At 41.7% G+C, this 12,666-nt stretch overlaps 1 protein-coding gene across 1 annotated transcript in view; it reads right to left on the bottom strand.

Moving 5' to 3' along the window:
- SLC35F4 (solute carrier family 35 member F4) overlaps window positions 1-12,356 on the bottom strand; it is a 278,711-nt gene extending 266,355 nt beyond the window's left edge. The window contains exon 1 of the mRNA XM_036843259.1: window positions 12,254-12,356. Within this exon, the coding sequence (XP_036699154.1) occupies window positions 12,254-12,356 (103 nt within the window). The remainder of the gene's footprint in view (window positions 1-12,253) is intronic.
- Between the last annotated feature and the right edge of the window lie 310 nt (window positions 12,357-12,666).

The following is a 12,666-nucleotide window of genomic DNA, read 5'->3' on the forward strand; positions in this document are numbered from 1 at the left end:
AACACCCCAAATTTTCAGCTTGTTATTCAATCCAAACTATGAGAGCTTTCTCACTAAAATTCACTTTTGAAAATTGAATAAAACTGAAATTCATTTTCATTTGAGTTAACATATTTTAATTATTTCAATTTTTCCAGATATTACCATCAAATTTCACACACATTCTCATAAAATAGAAAAACAGATATGACTCATTGGAATTATCACTTTTATAGCATGTTCCTATGAAATAATAAATTTCCAGTGTAATCAAGTGAACTGCATGAAAATATTTGGTGTATATGTACATGGGGGGAGTAATTTATAGTTTTGTTTAGATTTTCAAAAATGCCTATGTTCCCCCAAAATGTTAAAAAGCAGAAACATTAAAAACAACTGTTCTACACTATAGAACAGTCCTCCAAAATAGTATGTAATTACCATGTCAAGTCATAGATCATTTCTAACATGAATTTAATTCAATGTTACCTTGAAAACTAGTAATTAAAATTTCAAATGTGATCTGACCCAAGCCCTAAAAAAATGGCCAGGAAGTTCCTATAAAATTGAAATTATCTTTTCAAGTTCAGTTCATTAAAAGCCTGCTTAAGAGACATGACAACTAAGTGCAATAGAGTACACTGGTTTGGATCCTGGAACAGCAGGAGAACCTTAAAGGGAAAACTGGTGAAGTCCAAATAAAGCCTAGAGTTTAATTAATGGTAATGTACCAATAGTGGTTTCTTAGTTCTGACAAATACACATTGGTAATATAAAATAATAATAATAGGGGAAACTGGGTGAGGGGTGCACAGAAACATTGTGAATTATCTTTGCAGCTTTCCTGTAAGTCTAAAATCATTCCAAATAAAATGTTGGGTTTTTTTTAAGTCTACTCTAAATTTTTAACAAGATTTAATCACTCAGCAAATATGTATGGAGTGTTCAGGTACTGTTCTGTGTGCTGGGTACATAGTGCTGAACAAAATAGATCCATCCCTTCCCTTACGGAGCTAAGAGAGTAGCAGGCAGGAAAGACATTGATCAGTCACAAGAATCAACATAAATTGTAATCACAGTTTGCAGTAAGTGCTACAAAGGAAAAGTACATGAGATGAGAGATGTGCAAAGCTGGAAGCCTGAGGCAGTGGCACTTAATATGAGACCTGAGGGATGGTGAGGAGCCAGCCAGGTAACAGCACCAGGAAGAGGGAAGAGCTTGTTCATCAGCCTGGAGGAAGGAAAGGACCTGGAGAACGCGCCAGCATGACCAGAGCATCATGTGGGCATGCAAGAGTGGTGCCATCAGAAGAATCCAACCACGTAGGACCATGTAGGCTAGGTTCAGGCTTTTATAGTTTTCCAAAGAAATATGAGAAGCCATTGAAGACTTTAACCAGAGGAATGGCATGATCCAATTAATGTTTCTAAAGTATCACAATGACTGCTCTGTGGATGTGGACTAGGAAGGAGAAAGACAAGAAGCTCCCACTTGAGGCACTCACAATTTTTTTCAATTAAGGAGAAATAAAAAGTTCTCAACTTCTAAATATATTTGTTCTAAAATGTCCCTGAGAAATAATAATTCATTTTAGATGTATATATTGCTTCTTTAGCATCTGCCACTATAACTCCAGCAGGGAAGATGGTGCTCCAAATGGTTCCCGGCTCATTCGATCTGGATCTTTCCTCTAGAATGCCAATGTAAAACATGGGTGTGAACAAAAATGCAAGATAGATACCAAAGTCACATGACTTGGAGCAAGGCATCAGCAGCAAAAACGTGCAGGCTCTACCACCCTTAGGAATCGTAGCTTCACAAGAGATAAAGAATTCTTAGTATGTCTGGTTTTCAGAACCATAAAACCATTATTGACCCTCAGTAGTGCCATCTTGGCATTAGCCCAGAACTAAATATAGAAAATCCTAGAATGCAGAATAGTGTAATTTTCAATCCCTGTTTAAAGTGTACAATGTTCAATGTCACCCTCAATTACTTTACCTTGAGTCTGAAGGAACTGGTGTGTTGCCCTATCCGACCTAGAAAAAGAAATATGTCTTCCAGTTTTGATGTAACCAGCAGCACTTCAATAAAACTTAATAAGCAGTCTGCAGTGCTCCTTGAGTACTTTTAAACAGAACTCCCTAGGGACTTATACTCTAAACAAACACTTGGGTTTTCTCAGTTTAGGAATACACTATCTATAACCTCACTAAATATTATGTAGGTACATTATAAGGACTATCAGACCAGAAGAAAGATTGGATCTTGATTGAAGCCTATGATTTAATATGAAAAACTTTTTATGCAAAGCTCAGTGAACCAAATAGCTATTGACTGTCCAGCCAATCACTCCTTTTCTCTGGAAACTACCTCTTGCCCTACTGTCAGTAGGGTTACAGGAGAAAGCCTCTGGCAGCCATGATGGCATAACTTGACCGTGCCCCAGACCACCACAGTCAATAGGATCAAGAGTGTACACTTGACACAAATTGGGCCAAAGAGTCCCTTTCCCTGGGAATCTGGATTTAGAAGAGATTCTTGCTCAATCTGTCTGCTCTCTTGAATAGAGGACATATAAACATTGGAACTGCTTGCAGAGGCTATTTTCAACCATTTGGACAAGGAATAGAGAAAGCCAGTCTGCAGCAAGAGACAAGAATGGAGAACATATGCCAGAAAAAAAAAAGAGATGAAAGGCAGTGAAAGAGGGCTTCCTATTTTCCCTACAGCAGTCCGGGACCTGACGCTTATCCCACCTAACCCCTGCCCTTAAAATCCATGGAAGACTCACAGTATCATTTCAATCACTTCCAGTTTTGCTTAAGCCAGTTCAAGTGGAATCCTGTGATGAGAAACCAAACAAGCCTTCTCTAACACTCCAGGTCTCTCCATTTCATTTAGTCTCAAAGAACTGAGAACCAGCTTGCCCAAATTCTTTAAGCCAAGAGCTCTGAAAGGGAATCTAATTCCAGGCTCTGCAAGCAGACAAATGCAACAAAACGAAAAATGCTTATCCTAAAATGTCAAGTGGGAAAGAAGCTGGGCACAAAATTGTATATATCAGAATTATGACTACACTATAGTTTATATTTGTCAATAAATCAAGAAGTGAAGCCCTATATGCATTACGAAGATTGGAAGGAAATTAACCAAAATAACGGTAGTCATGTTACAGTGACAGGATTATTTTCCTTTTTCTCCATATTATTCTGTGTCTTTAAGTAGTTAAATACTTCATAACATAACAGAATTATAACTTCGAAGACTATGTAAATGTGTTTATATCATAATGACGTATTTTTAAAAGTAGAACTTAAAATATCCTATCTGTAATGTTCGCCACTATATAAATAGACCGAAAATCAACTGCCCCTTTAAGACTCCACATGTAATGGGGCACAGGAAATCAAATGAGTTTAAGGATTTAACTATAACTAGGAAATAAAAGGCTATTCACTTTTGAAAAAATAAAAAAAAGACTCCACATGTAAAAAGGAACAATGAAACTTCCAGCAGACTAGGCCACAATTAATCATCAGCCTTCGCTTCTTCTCCACCTATTTGCCCTCCCAATCCTGTATAACCCCACCTCATCCCATGCTACTCATCTTCAGCTGGGATTTCACCCTTTCCCTCCCCCACTCTCTCCCCCGATTTGTCCACACCCCTCCCCCAACTCCTGCGATTCTCTCTACTTTGATGTCTGGGTATTTGCATCTCCAGACATGCAGACCCATCCTGTCACCCATAAACCCTAGATTTGTCTCCTCTATTTTGGATCAGCCCATTGGGAATAATCTCATCACAAATGGCTCCAGCCCATTTTAAACTATCCCCAGGGGCGATCCAGGTAAGCCAGAAAGTGGTAGGAAGTAGAAGGCAACCTTCAAAAATAAAAACCATTGCAGACTTGGATAATTTGTAAATTATCTTTAACATTGCTGTAACACAATTTTCAATAACAATTCAGAGTACAACATTGGATAGGAAAAAAATGTAAGTGGTAAACCATTTACTTACAAGAAAAAAGTGAGCAAGCCTTTTTGAAATCATGAAGCCCATTCAACTGGTTTCCTCCATGATCACAACAGCTTCCATACACTGAACTGCACATTGTGTCAGACATTTTATATACGTTATCTTATATAACCCTCCCAATGACCTGTGATGCAACTATTACTATTTCCATTTTACAGGAACAAAACCGTTGATCTGAGAGGTTAAGTTACTTATGCAAGTTTAAAAGTCTAGCAAGTGGCAGAGCAGGGTCTTGTGGTCTTTGCATTAGACCTTATGGCCTCAGACAGGTCTTAGATGGGCTTCCTAAAGAAAGTTTATCTGACACTTAATGTTAAACCCATGTGTTAGCTATTAGTAGCAGTAGTATTTTACAATACAAATATCAAGTTTATATGTAAATTTATATTTTAAATGAAAAATACATATCAGAATAAACATTGTAGAAACTACCACATTATGCAACATCAATAACATATACAATGATATTCAGTATCAATGTAGACCTTACAAGTTATAGTTTAAAACTATGTTACAAAGACTTCTTACTACATATCAATGGTAATTATTTATAACTGTTTATAAAACGCTACCTGTCATATACCAAGAAGCATAAAGCTTATTATCAAGGTATAAAAAGACTATGAACTGGGAGAAATATTTACTGCATTCATTTCACTAGTAGGAGACAATTTTATAACTTAATGCCAGTTAGAGTACTGAAGTGTTATATTAATATCGTACCATGAAGACCAATACTAACCACTTCACAAGGGGGGAGGGAACACACTTTATTTCTTAGAAGTCTAATAACTTTATACTATTCTGTATTTTAAAATTGCCTTTTCCCCATTCAAGTACAGAAAAGGTTATAAAGGCAATAAGGACACAAATGCAGAAGTTATAAAGGTAAAGTGATCATAAAATACCATTTGGTTTATTCTCATTCTCTGAATAGGCACATCTGTTTAATTCATTCATAGCTGGTGACTTTTTTCTTTCCCTCCAATCACTACCACCATGTACACTTTTTCCGTGTGGAAATAATTAACTCTCCAACTTCTTCCACAGAAACTATAATCATTCATTCATTAGTACAATAAACTTCATTGAGCACCCAGAATGTACTCCAGTACACTTTCACTTTGCCTAAGATAAAAATAAATAAAGATAAGTCCCTTCCCTCCCCAAGCTCCGTGGGTGAAACAGTCTTGTGAAAAGTAAACAGCCCAAAATAGTGTGCTAAATGCTGGAGCAGAGGTGAGTACACAGTATTACAGGAGCACAGAGGTAGGATTAACCCAGCCTGGGGCAATCAGAAAGCTTTACAGAGGACCGTGCATTTGAACTTGGCCTTTAAAGATAAATAGGAGCTTTCCAAAGAGTGAAGAAGGAGACTTGGGGAGAGGAAGCCATTCAGGTCATAGTGTAAAAAGGCACTGAGGCCCTGAAGAACATGGGGACAAGAATGTTATTAAAACAATGAGCAGCTTGATGAGACTATGATCAGGGTTTGTGGAGGCTACGTGAGATATGAAATTAAAAAGAAAAACTGGATGAAAAATTCAACAATGTAAGTAGATTAAGGTGTTTAAATATATGGAAGATTTTGCATACATTAAATTTCAGTTATTAAAATATATAGACCAACGAGAGAAATGTTCAGTACAAAATAAACAGCACTTGCATGGGTCTATGGATATAAAATAGACTGAAGGGGTAGTGTTAGCCAAAATGTTAACACTAATCACCTCTGGCTGGTAGAATTATAAGTAATTTTGTTTTTAATCTCTCTTTGCTTCTCTGCCTTCCAGATTTTCTGCATTAAGCATGCATTACTTTGGCAATTAGAGGGGAAAACATGTGCTAAAATAGAACAATGTAAGCTGGGCTCAGATTGTGGCAGGCTAAGGAATTTGGACTTTATTCCACAGAAAATGAAGATTTATTCCTGGCATTTGATCAGGGATATGAGAGGAAGATTTGCATTTTAGGGAATTGAATGTTCTTAAGGTGTGCATACTGGATTAAAAAGATTTGAGATTGGGTGAAAGATACAATGGATATGGACATATATACACTACCAAATGTAAAATAGATAGCTAGTGAGAAGCAGCCTCATAGCACAGGGAGATCAGCTCGGTGCTTTGTGACCACCTAGAGAGGTGGGATAGGGAGGGTGGGAGGGAGACTCAAGAGGGAGGAGACATGGGGATATATGTATATGTATAGCTGATTCACTTTGTTATACAGCAGAAACTAACACAACATTGTAAAGCAATTATACTCCAATAAAGATGTTAAAAAAAAAGATACAATGGATAGAACTAAGGCAGTGATAATAGGGATGGAAAGCACATATGTGAGGTAAAATAGATAGGACTTGTTAACTGAATATAGGAGAAGAGGGAAGGGCAGAGTTTGAGGATAACTCCAGGTTTCTGAGCAATTGGTTAGATACAGATATTGGAAGCTAAAAAGCATAATAAGAAGGAAAAGGCATATTTTAAGGACAGAATGATGAATTTAGTTTTATGTGTGACATGCCAGGGGGACATTCAGGTAAGAATTCTTGTAGAAAGTTGAAATATGGGTCTGGACTCAGAAAAAGTGGACCTAGAAATACAGACACATAGAAGATGGTGAAGCCATGAAACTGAATGTACTTGCTCGGGGAAAATAAAGTGAGAGGAGACAGCTGAGTCTGGAAACTTGGGAAATGCTAAGTCACAGCAATAGTTGGAGAACTGAGAGAGCCAGAAGAGCCAGAAGTTGGTAGAGTTCTTTTTGGAAACGGGATGGTCAGAGCTGAGATCAGAGCAAGGACAAAAAGTTTTACTATAAATTTGCAGCTACCGATAGAAAACAACCACAGAACCTGGTCACTGGCGGAGCATAGAAAAAAACAGAAGGCCAACAAGCACAAAAGGCATAGAACAAAGAGAGGGAACTGGCCACCATCTGAGATGGAAGGTGGGGCGAGGAGAGGTGAAGTAAACATACTAGTTTACTGAGTGAGATTTCTCCATGGAGGTTGGGGCTTTTTTGAAAGCTGTCAAAGCGACCTACTGCATGCTGTCCTAAGACAGTGACTTCTACCCTTTTTCTTTTCTTTTTTTTTTTTTTACAAACAAGGAAACTGATGGCCACAGAGAGGTGTCTCAGGTCTCAGAGCCAAGTTGCTGGCAGGTTTAACTAGAATCAATTTCCAAACCCCTAGAGTTTAATTCACTACACATCAATATACTGCCTCCTTATACAAACACAAAAAAGAAGGCTCACCCCAAAAATATTGATAATGGAATACAGTAAAATATAAATGGATTTATCCTTTGACTTGACTTATGGAATGAATGACTTCTTATAGTAATACAACCTTCTTTGATCATCACCTCTTATCTCCCAGCTAACCATCCACTAGCCTTTGATCCCACTGAGATTTGCAATCCATTGATCCTACCAACTTTTCACTCTCCCTAATCATCTCGATTTTCTCTCTTCTCTATTCACCAGCTTTAAATGCTATGGCCATTCACTTCAATACCTTCCTTGCATACATTCACAACTCCCTTGCCGCTATTATTACACTCACTGGATAATCTGAAACTCTGGTTAAATCCTTCTCTTCACTTGCTCCACGCCACCACTGTGTCAATGAACATAACGACCTACTGACTGGTCTCGCTTCAAATTTCTGACCAGAAACTAAACGTGCCCTTTAAGGCAGCCAGACAACTTTACTGTACTTCCTCAGTCCATTTGCTCCCCCCATAGAACAATTCACACCTTCTCTTTCCTCCAACCTCTACAGCCTCCTCCTTTATCCTCACTCTCAGTTGATGACCTTGCTTCCTATTTGGAGAAAATGAAAGCAACCAGAAGAGAATCTCACCAGACTCCCACCGTCTCAGTTATTCTCCTTCCAGACCCTTCATCCATACCCTCTGCCCTATATCCATGTTCCTATCTAAAGCGATGTCCCTTCCTTTGTGCACTAGTTTTGGTACACTATCTCTCCAACATCACTGATTTTTCTTTCTCTATTGAATCAGTCTCATGATCATGCAAACATCCTGCAATTGCCTCCCATCTTACAAAAAAAAAAACTTTCTTAACCCCACTACCCCCATTTCCTCTGCTCCCCTTTGCACAAAAATCATTGAATAATTGTCTATACTCACATTTCCAATTCCTCCCTCTAATTCTTGCTTAAGCACATTCTAACCCACCTTCTGCCGCCTTACGTGTTCCTGTCAAGGTAGCCAATGATGTCCAGTTGCCAAATTCATGGTCAGTTATCAGTTTTTATTTTCTAGACCCTTCAGCAGCTTTGGACTCGGCTAATCTCTTCCCTCTGAAACTCTTCACTGGCTTCTAGGGTATCATACGCCCCTCTTCTTCTCACCCTCTTAATGTCTCAGTGCCCCAGAGTCAGTCCTTGCTCCTCTTCCCTTCTCTATATACGTTGACTCCTTGGAGATCTCTTTAGTCTTAGACTATAAATAACCATCCAAATGCTGGAAAATCCCTAATTTATATCTCCAGTCAGGCATCTCCTCTGAACTCCAGGGTTATTCTACGTCTCCAATTACATTTAAACTTTCCAAAATGTTATCCTTACCCCTTGACCCCCTAAACTTCTCTGCCTTAAATCTTGCCACACTTTAGCCATTGGCAACTCAAACTTGGTCAAACTAGAAAAGGTGGAATCATTTTTTTACTCCTCTCTTTCTTGCAGATACCATATCCAACCATCAGGAAACCCTATTCAGATGTATACAGAATTTCAAGTATATAGAGAATCTAATTTCAAATATATAGAGAATCTGACCACCTCTCACCTCTGCTACTGCTACGCCTCTGGTTCAGGCCACCATCATCTCCCGCCTTGGTTATTACAGTGACATACTAACTAGTCTCTCTGCTTCCACCTCTGCGCCAATAAAGCAGTCAAGTTGATCCTTTTGAAATGTAAGTCAAGTCACATCACTCCTCTGTCAAAACCCTGCAAAGGCTCCCAATTTCATTGAGTACAAGCCAAAGGACGCACAATGGCCTGTAAGGTGCTACTTCATGTGAGCCCCTGTATCCATAGTGTCCTCATCTCCAACCACTCGCCCGATTATTTACCCCACTTCAGCCATGCAGGCCTCCCCACTCCTTCTCTAGCAGGCCCGGCATGCTCCACCCCAGAGCTTTGCATGGGCTGTTCCCTTTGCCCGGAACGACTTCCTCCCGATGTCTACACAGCAAACTCCCTCACATCCTTCAGGTCTTTGCTCAGTTGTGACCTCCTCAGTGAGGCCTTCCCTGGCCACCCTATTTAAAATTTCCACAATTGCTACCCCCTCAGACTTTTGTAGCCTTTTAACTCTTGTTGATATTTTTGTTGAAGCAGCTATCACCCTGAAATACAATACTTTATGTATTTATTTATTTATTTATTATTGTCTGTCTCTTCCCACTAGAACTTAAGCTCTAAAAAGGAAAATACTTTTGTCTGTTTTGTTCACTGATGTATCCCCAGCACATAGGAGGTACTCAATTAGCACCTGTTGAATGAGTGAATCTATTTCCCCTACCAGACCATAAGTAACTTGAGGTTAATGCTTTAATCATCTCTGTACCCATCTATCTATCTAAATTTATAGATATAGAGATGATTGCATATAGATATATATATATATCTTTTATATATAATGCATATATATCTTTTATACATAATGTTTATCTTATGTATACAATGTATATTATATATGTATGCACCTTTTACATACATAATATATGTACACATACATTCTTTTTGCATCAGCCTGACTACTAGAATTTGTTCTGAGCTAGATACTCATCTTCCTGATTGGCAGGGGTAGCAGCAGGTAGCAGCAGGATGCAATACCATGAGGTTGATCATTAATGCTTACTGTCAGAGATGAGTCCCCACCTGCCTCTAGAAAAGTAAATGGCATTGATATCAAGAGAGGTCTCAAACATGACCATCAGAAAATGGGAAAGCCACCTTGCCTTCACATATTACATATTCCTCACCACAGCCTTTTCCTAAATATGTCTTTCCAGACTTCCCCCAAGCTGTTGCTCATTCCCGGTAACAGCTAAATCAATTGACCATATTGTACTGGTTTGCTTCAATGTGTTTGTTTACTAGTTGAAGCCTGCATTAAGGGCAGGATTATTTCATGGTGCTCAGCTGCCTGGCCCTCTTCCAGCTGTCTCTTCTCCTAGCCTCTCACTCTGCAAAATGGCAATCTCCTTCTACCTCTGAAAGCTTAAACATTCTGAAAGGTATTTGACTATCACATAATTCTCTGTCCTTGTGAGATTCTCTGCCTTCACTGTTTGAATTCTGTGGCCCGAAGTTAGCTAAGATCCCATCACAAATAACTATGCCAAATGCATCTTTATCCCTTTTAGCTTCAGTTACTGTCTTAACCTGTGCTCTTCCCTCTGTTTGTCCAGTTATTGTACGGCAAATGAAACGTGTGCAGCTATTTCAGCAAATATGAAAAGCTAACATGAACATGTCTCTAAAATGTCACTTTTCCAGTATTCTTTTTGGTTTGTTCTTTATTAACCAAAGTTCCATTGTTATAAAAACTATAATAATATGCTACCCTGAGTCTTGTGATCTCACAGACAGTTTCTACATTTTCTAAGCAACCAAAATCCCATGGTTCCTAATTAAAATATTCAAAGGTGAAATCTAAGTAATCTCTACCTGGTATACTACTGCCTTCGCTTAAGTTTCTAGGGTTAAAAACAAAAAGCCTTTGCCAATAGGAAAAAAAAGAAGTTTTGAATCTATAGTACAAAGACTTCAAACCACATTCCACAGCATGTTATTTTCTTTCTAGAAAATTCTAACACTATATAATTACTTTTGTATGGAAAATGAATAATGTAATCTTCTAATGCTAAAAACAGCTAGACAGAAACCATCCAGATCAAATGGGCCTTTCCTGAAGCCAAATGAAATATTAAACTAGAAAATATCTGTGTGAGGACAGCCCATGGAAGAAAGCTCAATAGAGATGGAGCATAGCGGGGAGGGGGAGGGGGAGGGGGAGGAGTTACAAGAAAAAAGGTGTTTTTCCCTCTATGTGTTAGGGTTTACTCGTTTCAGAGAAACTGTAACGTTGATTGTACCTCAAATGTCTCAGAAAAATACCAATCAGAAATGCATCTAGGAGCTCCAGAAGCTTCCGGTTAAAAATAACAGCAAAAAACATCAATTAAGCTCCATCTATTGCGACAGAAATGCATTGATAGAGAAAAAGCGAAATCCCACCTGCATGGGAATTAAGCCGCAGCTACTCCCCCAATTCAGAGTAAAACGAGCTTCACCTGGGTCGCCGGCAGAACTAATCCCAGCAAACAGAGCCAGTGGGTTCGTGTGCGGGGAGAGAGGGACAGAGTAGAGCGCACCTCATCGCCCTCCCCGCAAAACTGCTCCAGAAACGTGAACGCGTCCGCACCGCATGACCTCGCTCAGCCGGAAGAAAGGCAGAACCGCGCAGAGCAGCCCGCTCCGGCTCCGAGGTAGCCGCGACGTGCGGCGGGCAGCTGGGGGTGGGGGGGTGGCCCGGTCGCGCCTCCCCCTCTCACCCACCCCAGCCCCCAGTCTTTTCACGGGTCTCTGGCCCCAAGCTCCCAGCCTCGGAGACCTGGCCAGGTTCCTTCTCTGCCCAAGGCGGACAGCCACCCAGAAACATTTTAACAAGAGTAATTCCCGCGCTGGCAACGTCTCAACAGCCTGGAGTGAACAGTCTGACCCATCGGCTCCGGGACCCACGTCTGGGTCGGCCTCCGCCGCCAGCTCCACCCCCGAGCCTCCCCGGCGCCCAGCCCGCAGCCTGGCACCCAGTAGGGACTTTGGGGCAGTGCAGCCCCAAGGGCTGAGTTTCGCTAAGTAAACGGCCATGTTAGCCTGCTCGGTCGTGAATAAGCCTGGGGTGAGCCGGCCGACGGCCGTCAGGAGCGCTCACCCGGTTCCCTCTGCGCTTCTGCCCCCAAGGCTACCACGATTTCCAAACTCCGAGGCGCCAACAGTCCGGACGCCCGTTCTCTCTCACGGTTCAGCACCGAGGACAGCGAACACACTTTTAGCCGCGGTAGCCCCACTGCCAGGAGATTGGCTTTAGCCACGCCAGCAGGGCTGCAGGTAGGTGTCCGGACGGCGCGCCCTCCCGCATCCCACCCCTCCGGCGCCTGGAGCAAGACAGCCCCGCCGCATCTTACTTTTCTGACTGGAGTAACCCGGGTAATAGCCATAGTAGCCGGTGATCCGCAGGATCCGGTCCTCGATGGTGGCCACCCCGTTGGGGGCCGCCTTGACATCCATAGAGAGCACGGGGCGGCGGCCCCGGGCGCGGCGGGTCGGAAAGCGCAGCGCGGGGCCCGGGAGCTGGTGCAGGTGCCGCCGCCGGTGCTGATGTTGCAGCTCGTGCGCCCGCGCCCAGGCTCTGACTCCGCCGCCCGGCGCAGCACCGGCGCCGCATCACAGCGGCGGCGGCGGCGGCGGCGGAGCGGCCCCCACTAGGGCCGGCCTCTCTGTCAGCCTGGCAGGTCTCCCGCCCGCCACCCCGCGCACTGCTGCCCGAACAGCGCCCCCTCACCTCCGACAACCACCGCTGCCCGGGGCGGCCCCACCT

The sequence above is a fragment of the Balaenoptera musculus genome, chromosome 2 (assembly GCF_009873245.2).
Source record: "Balaenoptera musculus isolate JJ_BM4_2016_0621 chromosome 2, mBalMus1.pri.v3, whole genome shotgun sequence".
In the NCBI taxonomy this organism is placed as follows: Eukaryota; Metazoa; Chordata; class Mammalia; order Artiodactyla; family Balaenopteridae; genus Balaenoptera; species Balaenoptera musculus.